At 39.5% G+C, this 18,579-nt stretch overlaps 1 protein-coding gene across 1 annotated transcript; it reads left to right on the top strand.

Annotated features, from left to right (window-relative positions):
• Nucleotides 1-1,661: 1,661 nt before the first annotated feature.
• GJB7 (gap junction protein beta 7) lies at nt 1,662-17,742 on the top strand. Its single transcript, XM_032593207.1, has 3 exons — nt 1,662-1,777; nt 15,560-15,717; nt 15,844-17,742. The coding sequence occupies exon 3, from the start codon at nt 15,871-15,873 to the stop codon at nt 16,735-16,737; it is 867 nt and encodes a 288-aa protein (XP_032449098.1). The 5' UTR covers nt 1,662-1,777; nt 15,560-15,717; nt 15,844-15,870; the 3' UTR covers nt 16,738-17,742.
• Nucleotides 17,743-18,579: the final 837 nt, after the last annotated feature.

Below are 18,579 nucleotides of genomic sequence, written 5' to 3'. Positions count from 1 at the left end.
GAGCCTCTCCTGATTGCTCCCTGCCCCTGGCAATTTCTCCCTCCCCTGGCTTCTGTGTAAGGTGCTACAAGATCCTTGAGCAAGATCCTTGGGGACCTTTGTGTAGGGAACTGTGAATCCTACCTTTGTTTGGGTTAGTGCTAACGTTACTGGAAGGCTGGGATCCTCTGAATCATTAGTGCTCAAGGATTCAGTAAGGCCTCCCTGAAGGTTGCCCTAAAAACCAACTACCTCAAACCAAGTGCTCCTGGAAGAAGGTGTCTCAGTACAAACAGCTAATGTTTTAAGAGTATGGATAAAGCTTGGTAAGCGCTAATTGTAAACAAAGGAGTGGGAACTGAAAAGGGTGACCGATTCCAGAGACAAGACTCTGGGATCTTACTGTGATAGTAACCCTTTGGAAACTGGGTCACTATTCTGGGATCCTGAGATCTCTGTAAAAACCAAACCAAACCAGATTTGCTTTTGGGGGTATAGAGAGGATTTATCCAGTAATTATCCAGTAATATAATTAATAATGTAAATAGATGATTTTTCAAAATAAACTGCACTCTTCTTTGAATTTTGGATTGAATATATCAATATATGGGATCATTTTAAAGGCCACAAATGCTAAGAGCAGTAAGAGAGAACCTGTACGGAAATTCACATGGTCTGCAGAGGTGGCTATCACAGAGTAAAGGAAAGATCTCTGAGACTTGGCATTCATTCCCAGGTACTTCCTACACTCTCTATCCTAGCTCTGGGACCTGACACAGGCTGCTCTCTGTGGTTCTGTTTTCTCATCATTAAAATGAAGGCCTTGGGGCACCTGGGTGGCTCAGTTGGTGAAGCGCCTGCCTTTGGCTCAGGTCATGATCTCACGGTTTGTGGGTTCAAGCCCCTTGTCAGGCTCTGTGCTGACAGCTCAGAGCCTGGAGCCTGCTTCAGATTCCGTGTCTCCCTCTCTCTCTGCCCTTCCCCCACTCACGCGCTGTCTCTCTCCCTCTCAAAAATAAACATTAATTTTTTTTAAAAAAGTAAATAAAATGAAGGCCTTAAACTTCATAAATTTAATATCATTTCCAAATGTGAAATTCTGTTTCTAAGCTATTCTTCTTCCAAGAGAAAAATGATATTTTCATTTCCACATATCTTTAATTGTAACCAAATTTGTACCTAGAAATAAAAAGATAAAGTACTTTCTCTTTCTCCCCTTCTTCCTGCCTCTCCCCTGCTTTCTCTCATCTGTTTGTTATGTACTTACAAAGTGTCTGTTATTGATGCTTTCCGGGTTTGTGAGAGTGATTTTTACTATGCCTTCTTACTTTTTGGATTGCTAAGAATAGGGTATATGATGTAAAGTTAAAGTAAGATCATCAAAGATAGACTGACTTAAATTATTCTCTATCAACTCAATCCTTTAAAGAGAAGAAAACCTTTCTCTCATTGTTCCAACTTCTTTGTGTAAATAATGACAAGATTTTATAAAAAGAGATGTTCAATGAATTGTGTGTATGTGAATGGCTTTGAATTAGTTTTTCCAGTTTCGATTCTCTTTTAACATATATCGTGAACAGCAGAGACACAAGAGTTCTCATCTAAGTTATGAGCCAAAACAAACGATCAGGTTACACCTGTTTGGCTTATGCTACCTTGGAAACCACTAGACTCCATTTGCCTGAGCTTAAAGCACTAGCTTCCTCTAAGGGAAATAATATAATCAACTCATGATTTTTTTTTAATCAAATTAACAACTGACTGGATCTCTTCTTAATCTTCACATCTGTGCCAATGGGTAAGTTAAGCTTATTTCTCTTATAATAGGATTTGTTTATGCAAGGGAAGATGGCATTTCTTGTAATTGGGTAGTCATTACCTCTTTCCAAAAAGTTTTGGTGAGAGAAGTAATCCTAATTATTACAAACTAAATGCACCGCTATCCAGTTTTGTGCTGCATCACAGACACCCTTTCTGGATAAGCTGCCTCTAAGTAAATGGCCCATTTGGAAAGTGTGAGTGACTTGGGGGCTTTGTGGTTGTGGCCAGGTCAGAGCACCTGGCTTGAGCACAGAATGGGAATGAGTGGAATTTGGGGGCATAGTGGAACAGCCCAGGACCTCTCAGTGGCCCCTTCTGTGCGGCTTCAGGATAACCTTTGCACTGTTCCGAAGAGAGGATCCTCTAAAAATGTCAATATCTTTGTTCATACAGGAAATTAAAATACCTGGCAAGAGGTATATATATACAGGTATTGGCCTGGGTGGATACTGTTTTACTCAACATTGTTCCTGTACCCTCAATGTTGACAATTTATTTTTTTAGTATACTGTTATTTATATGTAATGAGACCTAAAATTAGATGTGAAATAATTTTACATCCATAGGCTAATCCTTAGACGTATAGCTCTTAAGTAACTGTATTTACAAAGGAAAAATCAAATATCACAAAACCAATAAAATTAAAATTAATTCAAGTTTAGTGGACAAACGACACGGTTTGGCTAAAATTAAATTACTACTCACTAAGAGAATAAGATACTGACTGCAGAAGCCCAGATTCTTTGAAGCTGTGGACCCACCGTGGGTTGGGTAATGGCTTGTCCCTTGTTCACTTGTCTCCATTCAAACTGCCAGCAGGCTTCATTCATGCTGTGCTGTCAATATGCCTTCACATAGCTTTCTCTTGAGCAGGACCCATCATGTGTTGTTTCTTGGAAGCCCAGATAATGAAAGTTTTGCAACTTGGTTCCAGTATGATTTCAAATACGACATAAATATCAGAGGTCGGCAAATGACCTCTACAAAGGCCAGATAGTAAATAATTTAGGGTTTGAGGGCTGTGCTATCTCTGCTGAAACTAGTCAACTCTGCTATTTTAGCATGAAAGCAGCCATAGACCATAGTAAACGAATGGGCATGGCTGTGTCCCCACAAAACTTTATTTACAAAACAGGTGGAAAACTGGATTTAGCCTGCAGGCTGTATAGTTTGCCAAACACTGGTAAATATGAGTACTGAAATACTGTGGCTATGAACTAGTCCTTGGTTATGAATTAGTCATCCAGCATTGTTTTGTTTGTTTAAGATCATAAAAACAAAATACAAAATACACACATATAAACTTCTCATAGACCCTTGAGAATCTAATGACAGACCTTCAGGGGTCATGGATCCTGGGTTTAGAAACACCCTGCTTTCGGGATTTTCCAAATAGGCTACTGTTAAAAGTGAAAATGCCTTGTATTCAAACAAGGAATTTTATGGAATTTGCAAGAGTCAGCAGGTGGTGGAAAGAGAATCTGAGAGGAAATTCTATTCTTTAGGGGTTAAATAATTTGTGTACAAGGTAGCACAGAGTTGTTAATCAACCAAAAAATCCAGCCTGCTGAGGGGGAGCTGGAGACCAGTCATTCGGGATCTGGGTTCTGCTGCTGAGTTTTCTACTGAGGAGTTTCTGTTACTGAATTTCTGGAGGAGTCTTGCACAAGCCCCTTCTCTGAGTTTCCATTTCTTCATCACTACATTGGGGTCCATACCACAGACGATACCAACCCAGAGGATGGAGGTAAGGGTTACATGAGATGCTGTGAAACTCTTCAGGAACGCTCAAGCACTATCCAAGGACAGGCACTGTTATTACTGAGATGTGAAAGGGGCTGCCTATGAAGCTGACAGCTTTTTCATGGCTTGTCATGGTGGTCTGCAAGGATATTGGAAATCCAGTGCCCCTCAAACTCAACTTGCAAAATAGCACTTTTTAATAACTTCAGAGCAGGACTCCGGCTCCCAGCAGTGCCAGGGCTCCTTAGTGTTTTTGTGCCCATTCAGGGCACAGAGAAGGCATGTGCTTATAGATGGCTGAACCACACAAGTAGTGAAGACTCATGTCAGGAAAGTTGTTGGCATAAAGGTTCGTCCTGTAATAAGTGAAGGACAGGTGGGCTAGTGTTCAGTCCCAAAGGCTCAAAAGCTCAAGTGTATGATTCACCCCAAGTTGAATCAGCTTTAAGGGATTCATTAACCAAACCCAGAGGAGCCTGATTTATAAGGCGCCTCTCCAGGGACTGGAACTCTTGTATGTAATCTCAGGAGAGTATCCTTGCACAGTTTAAGGAATCTCCTCAGCAAGAAAATTATTACTCAGAGGTTGCTTGGTTAATTGGAAGAATGAGAATCAAATGATTGTAACAGACATTTAATCCAGGATGTAGAAAAGTCACATTATTAATTATCTTTGCTGCTACTATATGGTTATTGTAACTCATTTTCTCAACCCAAAACTTGTACATGTTCTCATTAGTTCTGACATCAGCTTAGCATGCTTGCAATAGGGTTATTCCAGAAAATCCAGAATCCTTGGTTGCAGAAGAAAATGATGGAGTATTTTACACATGTACAGATAATATTTTCCCTGTATATAGACTGATGTAGACATTGAGAAGGTCTATGTGGTTTCTGTTCACGTATCATTCACACAGAGCTCTACTCTTCTGCTAAACTTTGCTTCCATATCATTATGCCAGTGCAGGACCACATGGTTGATTAGCTTCTATCCATTTTACTCAGGTACCCTCTGGTTGTGGGGAACTATATGGGAAAATAAGTTTCTAATTCTCACCTTTATGTTTGAGGTCTTACATAATTTTACACCTTTATCTCTACTAACGTTCTAGTATTTTCCAGCTCCCAGGAATATGGGACAGATGGTCTCTTTGGGATAGGTTTCTTCTACAAATTGGTAATCCTTTCCCATGAGGGTTTTTACTCATTTCACACTCAAAGGAGGTATTTGTCTCCAAATTCTGAGCTACTTAATTTAGTCTGACTATGCTCTCCACCCAGGATGTCACATTTTATGGAGGCCTGTGATAGTATTCTTCATGGTGTTGTTGTTGTTTGATCATTTAGTAGAAACAGTATAGTTGGTGGAAGATTTTTAGTCAAGTTTTTTTGGGTCCTTCAACTTTCACTAAGTTCATAATGATGATATTTAAATTCATATTTGTTATATATCAGATGATATCCTAACTACTTCAAATGAACTTATTCATTTGTATCTATTTACTCATAGCTATACTAATGCAAGTTCCTTCTAAGAGAGTAGACTGTGATGTGTACAAATTTATTTCCTCTATGTATTCTTTTGGTTGTGACTCTGAAATATGTGGCACACAGGGGATAGTTATTTTAAATTTGACCTTTACAGGGGCGCCTGAGCAGCTCAGTATGTTAAGCATCCAACTCTTAATCTCATGGTCAGTCGTGAGATCAAGCCCTGCATTGGGCTCCACGCTAGGCATGGAGCCTACTTAAGATTCTCTCTCTCTTCCCTGCTGTGCCCCTCTCCCCTGCTTGCACTCTCTTTTTCTCAAAAAAAAAATTTTTTTTTACATTTACACATTTTTCTCCAAAGTCTGCATTTTGGTGATTAGATCTCTGCCATGAAGATAAGAGTTAAAACAATTCATCAATGTTACTAGGGCCTTCCAACTCCTCATTATAATAGTGCATGTGCACGTGTGCACCCACACACATTTCATTTGGGATTTTTAACGGAATTATGAAATACTTGAATCAATCAACACTGATGCCAATCCTGAAAAAAAAAAAAAAAACCTTGCTGTAAGTTTAACATTTGAATTTGTTGAGTAAATAGGAATGAATGGATATTTTCTCTTAATATTAGTATTAAGTATAATAGCAAAGTGATATGAAAATTAATTTCTCATCTTTCAGCTCAGTTTTCTTAATGTGATCAATGGAAAGAATTATGGCCCTCAAAGACTGTATGAGTGACTTATTCTATGTGAAAGAGCAAAAAAATTTGAAACTGAGTATTTCACCTGAGAGTCAACATTCAACTTTGCTATTTCTTTCTTTTCTTATGTGTGTGTGTGCTTTATGAAATTCTTATATTTCATCTTGATTTATATTCACAACAAACCTCATGAAGTCAGCTTGGAGAATATTATTATCCCCCTTTACAGATGGGGAAACTGAACCCTCCCAAGAGTGAACTTCTTGTTTATAGTGACATAGCATGGAACAGCCCACTCCAAAGGTGCCATGTAACCTGGCTGGACCTCCTTTTCCAACCTCATCTCAGGCCATCCATCCCTCATTCACTGAGGTCTAGTCACATGGGCCTTCTGTTCCTCAAATTCATTCTGTCCAGCCATTCCATTTTCCTAGGACGTTCTTCCTCATATCTTCATGTAGAGCTGACTCCTTGTCTCTTGGGGCTCGATCCAAAGGTTATCACATCAGAGAGGCCTCCCATGGCCAACTGAAAGAAGCTCTCCTGGACCCATCATAATTGCATTACTCTGCTTGTGCTTCTTCACAGCTTTCATCATTATCTGATATTATCTTATGCATTTGTTTCTTGTTTGTTTCTCTCACTCCCTAGAATATAAGCTCCTTGAGAGCGAGGTCCTTCTCTACCTAGCTTGCTCTTGCCCCTAGAGCATGTATTTGTCATAATTTCTAATTGCATATTTAGGTAACTAAAAAAACCCATACCTATTTAACCTCTATGCTGTAAGTTTTTGAGAGAAGGAACGCTGTCTATTTTGTTTACTGCTGTGCAACACAGATTAGGCACCTACAACTTTGCTCTTTCTTTAGCTACATGCAGCTAATAAACATTTACTAAACAGCCACTTTATGCTAAGCACTTTGGAGTATACAAAACAAGTAACAAACATGGTCTTAAGGCATGTTAAAGCAAGGCATAAGATTCTTTGGTGAGAAACACCAAAGTCTATATGAGAGCCACCAAAGGCTAAAATATGTGCTAAGGCTTAAGGGCTACAAATATGAAGAGAGAAAAATCACAACTTGGAAGGCAATAGTGAGGTAGGGCAGGGAGGAGGGAGGAACAGCATGAGCAACTGCATGGAGATGAGAAGAACATGAGGTCTTGAGACAGGAAGACATAGGTTAGGTGGGTGGGAGGATGAACCATCTGACCAAAGTGGGTATTGGTGAATGTTGGTAGACACAAGAGTGTAAGATCTTGAACATGAAGGTGAGACTCGGAAACTTATTCCAGAAGTCTCATGGAAGCTAGAGAGTATTCCCAAGCAGAAGAATAACAGGATGGAAACAGCATTCTAATCTAGCAGTCAAAAGCGTGGAGTGGATTTTAGGAGAAAGTCTGGGGGTATCTCCCACTTGCTTTTCTTGCAGAGATGAAGGAAGATGGTCTGAATCTCAGGTCCATCCAGAAGTTACAGGAAGTGGGGACCTCAGAGCAGACTGCATAGTTTTGTGGAGAACATAGCAATTTAATTAAGGTGGAGATAGAGAGGCTGGGTATAAGGAGAAGAATGATTGAGTTTTCCAAATGTTTCTGAGCTTTAGAGCAAGCTGTGTTCCCATTTGTTACTGAATTTTGCACTGTTACTTAGGCACTGAGTACACAACAGAGGACAATCAAAGTACTTGTTTAGGTTGCCACATAAAATATAGATTGTCCAGTTAATTTTGAATATCAGATAACTAACCAAAGCAGGAGGCATCACAATCCCAGACTTTAGCCTCTACTACAAAGCTGTCATCATCAAGACAGCATGGTATTGGCACAAAAACAGACACATAGACCAATGGAATAGAATAGAAACCCCAGAACTAGACCCACAAACGTATGGCCAGCTCATCTTTGACAAAGCAGGAAAGAACATCCAATGGAAAAAAGACAGTCTCTTTAACAAATGGTGCTGGGAGAACTGGACAGCAACATGCAGAACGTTGAAACTAGACCACTTTCTCACACCATTCACAAAAATAAACTCAAAATGGATAAAGGACCTGAATGTGAGACAGGAAACCATCAAAACCTTAGAGGAGAAAGCAGGAAAAGACCTCTCTGACCTCAGCCGTAGCAATCTCTTACTCGACACATCCCCAAAGGCAAGGGAATTAAAAGCAAAAGTGAATTACTGGGACCTTATGAAGATAAAAAGCTTCTGCACAGCAAAGGAAACAACCAACAAAACTAAAAGGCAACCAACGGAATGGGAAAAGATATTTGCAAATGACATATCGGACAAAGGGCTAGTATCCAAAATCTATAAAGAGCTCACCAAACTCCACACCCGAAAAACAAATAACCCAGTGAAGAAATGGGCAGAAAACATGAATAGACACTTCTCTAAAGAAGACATCCGGATGGCCAACAGGCACATGAAAAGATGTTCAGCGTCGCTCCTTATCAGGGAAATACAAATCAAAACCACACTCAGGTATCACCTCACGCCAGTCAGAGTGGCCAAAATGAACAAATCAGGAGACTCTAGATGCTGGAGAGGATGTGGAGAAACGGGAACCCTCTTGCACTGTTGGTGGGAATGCAAATTGGTGCAGCCGCTCTGGAAAGCAGTGTGGAGGTTCCTCAGAAAATTAAAAATAGACCTACCCTATGACCCAGCAATAGCACTGCTAGGAATTTACCCAAGGGATACAGGAGTACTGATGCATAGGGGCACTTTTACCCCAATGTTTATAGCAGCACTCTCAACAATAGCCAAATTATGGAAAGAGCCTAAATGTCCATCAACTGATGAATGGATAAATTGTGGTTTATATACACAATGGAATACTACGTGGCAATGAGAAAAAATGAAATATGGCCTTTTGTAGCAACGTGGATGGAACTTGAGAGTGTGATGCTAACTGAAATAAGCCATACAGAGAAAGACAGATACCATATGGTTTCACTCTTATGTGGATCCTGAGAAACTTAACAGAAACCCATGGGGGAGGGGAAGGAAAAAAAAAAAAAGAGGTTAGAGTGGGAGAGAGCCAAAGCATAAGAGACTGTTAAAAACTGAGAACAAACTGAGGGTTGATGGGGGGTGGGAGGGAGGGGAGGGTGGGTGATGGGTATTGAGGAGGGCACCTTTTGGGATGAGCACTGGGTGTTGTATGGAAACCAATTTGTCAATAAATTTCATATATATAAAAAAAAAAGAAATGCAACAGATTTCTGTATGTTGATTTCATTTCTTGCAATTTTGCTGAATTCATGTATCAGTTCTAGCCATTTTTTGGTGGTCTTTAAGGCTTTCTACAGAAAGTATCATGCCGTCTGCAAATAGTGAAAGTTTGACTTCTTTCTGATATAATCTCCATTTAATTTATTTACAAAATTTTTAAAGTGTATTTATTTATTTTGAGAGAGAGCGTGCACAAGCAGAGTAGTAGCAGAGAGAGGGGGAGAGAAAGAACCCTCAGAAAGCTCTGCGAGGTCAGCTCTGAGCCCGACGAGGGACTCAAACTCACGAACCATGAGATCATGACCTGAGCCCAAATCAAGAGTTGCATGCTTACCAACTGAGCCACCCAGGCACCCCTATCATTTCCATCTTATTTTTTTTATGTTTATTTATTTTTGAGAGAGAGAGAGAGAGAAAGACAGAATATGAGTGGGGGAAAGGCAGAGACAGAGGGAGACACAGAATACGAAGCAGGCTCCAGGCTCTGAGCTGTCAGGCACAGAGCCTGACACGGGGCTCGAACCCATAAACTGTGAGATCACGACCTAAGCCGAAGTTGGACGCTTAACTGACTGAGCCACCCAGACACCCCTATAATCTCCATTTTAAATGTTAATCTAGTTATTGATGGAAAACAGGTTGGATGAGGTCAAGAATGAGAAAAGGGGAGACAGATAAGAAGCTTTTATGGTATACCAGGCAAGAGATGAGGAAGTTTTGGATTAGGGTGGAAGCAGTGTAGATGAAAGAATGAAAATTTGGGGGATATATTTCAAAGGTAGAAACTTTGGGCTTGAATATAGATTGGATGTGGGGTTTGGAGTAGGGAGAAGGTGAAAAACAACTTCGAAGTTTCTGGCTCAATGCTAGTTGCATGGTGGTACAATCTACTGAGGTAGAGAACACTGGAGGAGGGGCCGTGCTTTTGCAGGGAGATGGAGGGTGGAGTAAGCAACACCATGAGTTCACTTTCAAACATTTTGAATTTATGAGGTGACATCCTAGCAGAGATGACAAGGAGACAGGTGTGGACTGGACATACATAATTTTGGGAGTTATAGACACATACGTAGAGGTAAGAGAGATTGAAAAGGATTCACCACATGATTTTCTTACATAGTAACCTTGCAGATATGGTTTGATTTGTAAACATTCATTCTATAAATGCAACAGTGATAGCTCTCTGATTTATTAGTGTTTATTTTTTATTAGATCTTTCAGATTTAATTTTGTACATTCTTATTGGAAAAAATATAGACAACAAAAATCATAAAAAATAAAATCATATAAGAACTTATTTCATTGATGAGTATTATATTTATTATATTATATTACTATTCTTCCTTTTGTCCCTGTTTCTACTCCCTATACAACACAGTTCTCCTAAAATGTTCAGGCTATTTGGACCCCTATTGTTTCCTTCTATTCTAAATAGTTTCCTTCCACCTACTTTTTGGGGGAACTTTATTCATTGTGGTAAAATACATATGACATAAAATTTTCCATTTTAATCATTTTTCAGTGCACAATTCAGTGGCATTAATTACATGATTTGTATTGTACAACCATCAGCACTATTTCCAAAACTTTTCAACCCCAAACAAATTTGTAACTACTAAGCAAAAGCTCACCATTCTTTCTTCCTTTCTTCCTTCCTTCCTTCCTTCCTTCCTTCCTTCCTTCCTTCCTGTCCCTGGTAGTCTCTAATCTACTTTCTATCTCTATGAATTTCCCTATTCTACTGTTCTAGAGACTTCATACAAGTGGAATCACACAATATTTGTCCTTTTGTATCTTACATATTTTATTACCATAATGTCTTCAAAGTTCACTCTCACTGTAGCATGGGTCAGAACTTCATTAACTGACTAATATTCCTTTGTATGTGTATACCACATTTTGCATATTCATTCTTGATGTAACTTGGGTTGTTTCCCACATGTTGGCTATTGAGAATAATGTTGTGATGAAAACTGTCATAAAAATATCTCTTTGAGTTCCTATTTCCAATTTTGGGGTATATATCTAGAAGTAGAATTGCTGGGTCAGATGGTAATGCTATGTTTAGCTTTTTGAGGAACTGCCAAACAGTTTTCCACAGTGGCTGCCCCACTTTACATTCCCACCAGCTTTGTACAAGAGTTCCAATTTCCCCACATCCTTGCCAACACTTGTTATTTTATATTTTAAAAACTATACCCATCTTAGTAAGTATTGTAGCTTTTTTTAAACATTAAAAACAAATTTATTTTAGAAATAAAGAGCATGAGCAGGGGTGGGGAGAGAGAGGGAAGGAGAGGGAGGGAGAGGGAAAGAGGAAGAGAGGGAGAGAGAGAGAGAGAGAGAGAGAGCGAGAGCCTGATGCAGAGTCTGATCCCACGACCCTAAGATCATAACCTAAGCTGAAATCAAGAGTTGGACACGCAACCGACTGAACACCCAGGCGCCCCTTCTTATAGCTTTGATTTGCATTTTCCTAATGACTAATGACGTTAAGCATCTTTTCACCTATGGATTGGCCGTTTGTATATCTTCTTTGGAGATATGTCTATTCAAATCTGTTGTCCATGTTTGAGTTATCTTTTGTTGTTGAGTTTTAGCAGTTCTTTACATATTCTGGATATTAAAACTTACCAGACTCCATTTTTAATTTAGATAAAATGTTTGGGGGAAATCTTCAATTCCCAAAATTATTCATGATATTGGCAATATTGAATATTTTACTTTCTGAAAATATTTAATTAATTGAATTTTCCAAATGAAATTCCTGTGCACTTAACTGCTAGTTCTCAAGAGAAAAGAGAAAATCATAGGAAAATTGGTACATTAGAATTGGCAAGTAGAAACTCTTTAAAAATTGGGAGTAATCCATAGTGACTTAAGAAAAGGGATAAATTAAAGACCTTTATTAAAAATAAAGAGACAATATGAATTATTATTAAGAGATAAACATGATGAGCTAATGACTTCAAACTAATGACTGCTTTCAAATGCTTAAAGGGCTATTATATAAAGATTCCTAACTTATCCACCTTCAGAGGAAAAAAGAGAAAAAAAACATACTAACTTGCAATTGGAAAGCCTTCCAATTTGATACCAAGAAAAGGCTTTTAATGACAAAATAATAATAATAATGCTTACTGATCACTACCATGTGTCAGACTCTGTTTTGAGCCCCACGTGATTAGTACTATTATCATCACAGCTGAACTTGGGCTTGAACCCATGGAGTTCAATGCTGTGCCCAGGCTCTTATCCGCTATACTAAACCAGCTTTGTTAAAACTGGACTAATATTAGAACACCTTTCCCTCCTAAGAAAAGCCACTACCTTTCTATCAGCAGAGAATTTCAAAATAGGATAGACATTTATCAGTCAAATGAAATTCATGATTCTTACACATTTGATGGTGTCAGTCTTCTAACTCTATTCAAACAGCAGTTTCTTTCTTACTGCTTTTCTTTTAGCAAAACAGTCTGGATCTACTCTTGCCTTCCTCCCTTTTCTAAAATGATCAGCAGGGTACTTTCAAATGTTTTGTAACATTACATTAATATCCTTTTAAATAATATGGACAAATGCCCAATGACACATGTTGTAGGAAAACACAATACCTTTTGTTTTCCCTTTTTAATCTTTGGGACTTTGTTTTAATAATTCATGGAGACATTAACCTTTCAGGTGGATTTGAAACTCCTTTTTATTTAATACAGTTTTGTTTGTGTTCTGAAAACCCAAGGACATTGAAGTATTTATTCCCTGCTCAATAGATCACTGTGTACATGTATGTTTGTTTTCTCTGAAAACATCTCTTAATCTTCATACATCTCCTCAGGGCTTTTGTGTGTGGGCTTGCTACATATTGTTTCCCCTGTAAGAGGTAATGTGCCATGCTCCAACAGGTGTGCTGCTATTAACAATATCCCAATTTTCTTAACCTCCTCATTCCTCTCACATGATCATTTCCATGATACTCTTTCAGCTGAGTTAGAGAGAAAGCAAAAGGTAATTAATTTTTGTAATAGAAAACAAGAACTAAAATGGCAAGAATTTCACCTAAGAAATCACAAAGTATATTAGTGGCAGACCTGGAGCTCTAGCCCACATCTTCTGATTATAGCAGAGAGTTATGAGAAGTGTTTTTCACTTGGAGAGATTCTGTCTCATCTCCACAGGGTACATTTGGAAATGTCTGGAGACATTTTTAGTTGTCCAAAACGGGGAGGTGGTGCTACTGGCATCTAGCTGGTAGAGGCGAGAGATTCTGCTAAACAACCTACAAGGCATAGGATAGCTGCTCCAACAAAGAATTATCCAGCCCCAAATATCAATGGTGCCACCGTTGAGAAGCTCTGTTTTAGAGTGATGGAAATTAGATTTGAACCCTCTGCATCTTATTTTGTGACCTTGGGAAAGTGGCTTCATTTTTCAGAATGTGCTTTCTCATCTGAAAGAACAAAACATCCACCACCATAAACAAACAAACCAAACCAACCAACCGACCAACTAAACAAACAAAACCCCCACTTTCCAGGGTAGTTGGGAGAGACCAACTCAAAAGCACTGAACAGAGTATGCTGTGTATATAATGGGCCCAACAAACATAAATCAGGGAATCCAATTATAAGAAAAGATGGAAGCGGAGTGTGCCAGAAAGACAACATCACTGAAATGAAAAAGAAGGCTCCCTGTGTCTCCCTCTCTCTCTGCCCCTCCCCCGTTCATGCTCTGTCTCTCTCTGTCCCAAAAATAAATTAAAAAAAAAAAAAAGAGCTGTTAGATCTTTGGGGCGCCTGGGTGGCGCAGTCGGTTAAAGCGTCCGACTTCAGCCAGGTCACGATCTCGCGGTCTGTGAGTTCGAGCCCCGGGTCAGGCTCTGGGCTGATGGCTCAGAGCCTGGAGCCTGTTTCCGATTCTGTGTCTCCCTCTCTCTCTGCCCCTCCCCCGTTCATGCTCTGTCTCTCTCTGTCCCAAAAATAAATAAACGTTGAAAAAAAAATTAAAAAAAAAAAAAGAAAAGAAAAAGAAGGCTCCCTAGTTTCCTTTCAACTTTTATATAGAAAAGGGCAAAAGAGATGGAGAGAGGTACAAGATAATTAAACGGCATCAAGGACATATTAGGAGGAGAGGGGAAGAGATGGTAAGACTGGGAATAGAAAGCTGTGAGAAGGCTGTACAGGTGAGAGAGATTTTAGCAGTGACCTGGAGATGAATTTGAGAGATATTTGGAGGGAGGAACCAGAAGAATTTTGTGAGTAATTAAGAAGGGTCATAAAAGGGGCACCTGTGTGACTCGATTAAGTGTCTGACTCTTGGTTTTGGCTCAGGTCATGAGCTCACCATTCCTGAGTTTGAGCCCCGTGTTGGGCTCTGCACTGGCAGCATGGAATCTTCTTGGAATTCTCTCTCTCTCTCTGTCTCTCTCCTTCTCTCTCTCCCCCTCTCTCTGCTGCTCCCCTGCTTGTACTCTCCTCACCCCCCTCTCTCAAAATAAGTAAATAAATATTTAAAAAAATTTTTAAAGGGTCATAAGAGAGAGGTCCAGGATGAATATGAGATTTCCAACTTGGGTGCTTGGGTATTGGTGATGCCATTAAGCAATAAAATCAAAGAGCAGAGCAGATAATAAATTCATCTATAGATACTTCAAGTTTGAGAGGCCTGTGGCATATTTAAATGATAACCAAGAGGCAGTGAGATATGGAAATCTGGTGAGAAGCCAAATATTTGAGAGTCAGAAATCTGAAAATGGTAGATGAATCCCTGGGAGTGAATGAGATTTTCTAGGGAGAGCATATGGAGTAAGAAAAGAGCAGAGGACAGAGCTTTTACGAATTAGACAAAGAAAACTAAGATGGTACAATCAAGAGAATCAGAACAATAGAAAGAGAAGATAGAAACAATAGAAAGAAGATGATCCTGGATGTCAAGGCTCAAAGAGTTTCAAGAACACAAGAGCAGGCAACAGTATCATAGAAAAATTAAGTGAGATCCAGAGTGTCCAGAAGATTTGGCAGGTCAGTGGTAGTGCTAATTTTAGCATGCAATGATGAGCAGAAAAACTAGACTCAGTGAGTTGAAGAGTAAATGATAGTTGTAATAGTAGAAATAAGGGATAAAACTTAAGCACATTTATATGCTGAGATGAAGGAACCAGTGAAGGTTGAAGATACAGAAGCAGGGAAAATGGATAAATCAAGAGTGGGGTGTAGAGTTGGAATGATCATTTTGAGGCAAGATGAGGCTGACCCCTCCCTCTAAACTGTGTAGAGCATGTTAAGTTGGGCATTGATGTAAGTAGACCTGCAGGGGTGAGGAAACATGAGTTTGAAGAAGTTCATATTGGAGACCCTCACTTTTCACTATGGGACTGTAGGTGAGCTCAGTTGTTGGTATGGGATATGGGACACAGGACATGAGAGGAGCTAGGGGAAGGAAATAACCTTTAAGGATTGGGGAGGGGCATTAACAAACTAGAGAAAGTGAGTAGAGATTACAATTTCAAGAAGCTGGTATGTGAGGGGTATTTCAAGGTGCCAATGTCACCTTGGGATTCATATCTATTTTTTTTTTTCTAGATCACTAACAGAACCCATCCATCCTTAGAAGCAATAAGCTGGAAGGATTTGTTTGAAAATGAGATAGTGTGTGTGGGATCACCAACTAAATTCCAAACTTAACTGGGCAAGGAATCAATTACGTCTGTGGACCAACTGTGTCATCTCCTTGTATGAATGTGAGTCCTCAACAACCAGAGTTGAAATTCAACTTTATCGTCCATAATTCATAATCAAGTAAGACAGTGGAAATGATCAATAAAATGAAAATAAATGAATCTTGATGAAATTGTTTTCTTTTGCAGAATCTTACCTTCTTTTGAGCCTAAGTCATGAGTTGGATGTTCCTCAGAGACCTCCTAACTGGAGTAAATAAATACTCAACCGGAATTGGGCGGATTTGGCTGACTGTTGTGTTCATCTTCCGTTTGCTGGTCTACATGGTGGCAGCAGAGCATGTGTGGAAAGATGAGCAGAAAGAGTTTGAGTGCAACATTAAACAGCCTGGTTGCGAAAATGTGTGTTTTGATCACTTCTTCCCCATTTCCCAGGTCAGACTTTGGGCCTTACAGCTGATCATGGTCTCTATGCCTTCACTTCTTGTGGTTCTACATGTAGCCTGTTGTGACAGTAGAGAGAAAAGGCACAGAAAGAAACTCTATGTCAGCCTAGGTGTGATGGACGGGGGTCTGTGGTACACTTACCTGATCAGTCTCATTGTTAAAACTGGTTTTGAAATTGGCTTCCTGGTTTTATTTTACAAACTGTATGATGGCTTTAGTGTTCCGTACCTTATGAAGTGTGATTTGAAGCCTTGTCCCAACACTGTGGACTGCTTCATATCCAAACCCACCGAGAAAACGATCTTCATCTTCTTCTTGGTTATTACCTCATGCCTGTGCATTGTGTTGAATTTCATTGAACTGAGCTTTTTGGTTCTCAAGTGCCTTATTAAGTGCTATCTCCAAAAACACTCTAAGACACTCAAGTCTTCAGTGTGTGAGTGCCACAACCTCAGATACATTGAATGTGGTGGGATAGGGGCTCCTCCCCTGCTCCAGAATTGCCACTCAGACTCAGCCATAAGCACACTGCACACCCCTGAACCCCCTCCCTCCCGAGGTAAAACAAAACTGCTTTGTGATGATACACAAGAGGGTTGGCAAGGAGAATCTGCATCCTTCCTAAGCAAGACTTAAGCTGTGTTGGAAAACAAAGGGTGTCAGCCTTAATGTCATTTGGGAAAATTTTTTAAAAAATTTTCAGTATGTGCTCAGTTGTACACACTAGACAGAGATCTCATTGTCATAGGGTTCAAGTGGATATGTGAGTTGTGTTTGAATAGTTAATTGCAAATTAGTCTGAAAAAATCCAGTGAACGGCATTCTCTTAAACGCTTAGATCTGTCACCTGGAAAATATAGAAAGTGACATTTCTGACAAACGTGATGGCTTCCAAGCTGAGGTTGAGGCATTGGCAATCTTTCCAAAGTGGCAGCCAAGGCTCCCCTCACTCAGCTCTACACAATCTTTGCAGAGAAAGAGCATGGTGAGGGCACAGTAGCAGGTAGCCAAGGCAAACAGAAGCACACTCAGTGAGAAGGCCTGGCCTGGGGAAATGACCACAGAGCCCAGGCCTCGGCAGTTTAGGTCTCCCTGGATATAAATGGACTAGGGGAGAGGGAAGAAAGCCATAATTTGTGGTTTCCAAGTTAATACAAATATTACTGGGGACATGTCCCACTTAAGCCTGAACCTAGCAGATACCTGAAAGGGTCACTCCAGTCATACCAGAAGGCAGGTCCCACCAACTACACAGACAGGGAGCAGGTAGGACCCAGAAAAGGAACATACCCACTTGATAATTACTTAACCCTTCTCTTTTAACCACTGAACATTGAATACTTTGTAAATTTCTGTATTTATTGGACCTTTTTATGATCAGGAATTCACAGTGTGTTATACAATATGTCATAGTTTGCCTACAATTTACTAGTACATCTCTCTCTAGAATGGATGATAAAATGTGTACTATGCTGTTACATTTGTTTGAAAAATGTAAAAAAAAAAAAGGATGCTTATTATTACTTTATTTGGAGCCTAGCTCTTTCTTATTTTTAAAAAAATCATATATTATCTTTGTATTTAACACTCTAACAGACGTGCATTTCTCCAGAATAAAAATTCAGTGGTTTTGTTGTGTTATTTGGCTGTCCTTGATATTGTTACTTGACTGCACGGGTACAATTATTCTGTGAAATAAAACTTTTCTGACAATTTTAGAGCAGGACTTGCAGCCCTGCTTGATAAAAATAGTTCAGAAATCATTCTTGTCCACTGGGAATTTTTTTAATGAGAAATCAGTGCATAAAAATGTAATTTTAACTGAAACTGATTATGTCATGTCTTCCATGGCCCTGCCCTCTTCAGCATAAAGTCACTACAATTCATGCAGGTTTTCCCCTTCTTTCAATTTATATCCCAGATCCCTCACTGCTACACTCCTGAGCTTACATTCATTTAACATGAAAACAGCCAATCTTTGCAAATGCAGGTAACCACTAAAGGATTTAAAGGAATATAAACACATGTTTTTGACAGTGATGGGGATTAAAGAGGTTTGAGATTTTTGAGGCCCTCATCATGGCATAAAATCTAGAAAATAGGGTTTTAGTACACAGAAGTGAAATGGAGGCAAGATGATTTTTCCCTTTAAGTTTGTAGCCAAAAATATTTTTGAGGAGCTCAGACTTCACATCAGTTATGACCAGTGCTGCTGTAGGGAAAAGGGTTGGTGGGACATGTGCATTTTTTGCTCTTTCCACTTTGCATTAAGAGGAAGTGACGAGGTAATGGGAGCAAGAGCTGTGAATGAAGTTGTTTAGACAGGAAGGGGAATGATTTTTTCCCCTTTAAGCTTAGTTTATAAAATGAGTTTCCTGTAAGAATACTCTGGAGGTTGTCTTGGCATCAGTGAGGACCCAAAGCATTTGATTGAGAGAAACTGGCATTTAAATTTGGCATCTTTAGTCTATCAATAAA

Source organism: Lynx canadensis, chromosome B2, assembly GCF_007474595.2.
Source record: "Lynx canadensis isolate LIC74 chromosome B2, mLynCan4.pri.v2, whole genome shotgun sequence".
Taxonomy (NCBI): domain Eukaryota; kingdom Metazoa; phylum Chordata; class Mammalia; order Carnivora; family Felidae; genus Lynx; species Lynx canadensis.
Note: the sequence above shows the minus strand (reverse complement) of the source record. Positions and strands in the feature narration are given on the sequence as shown.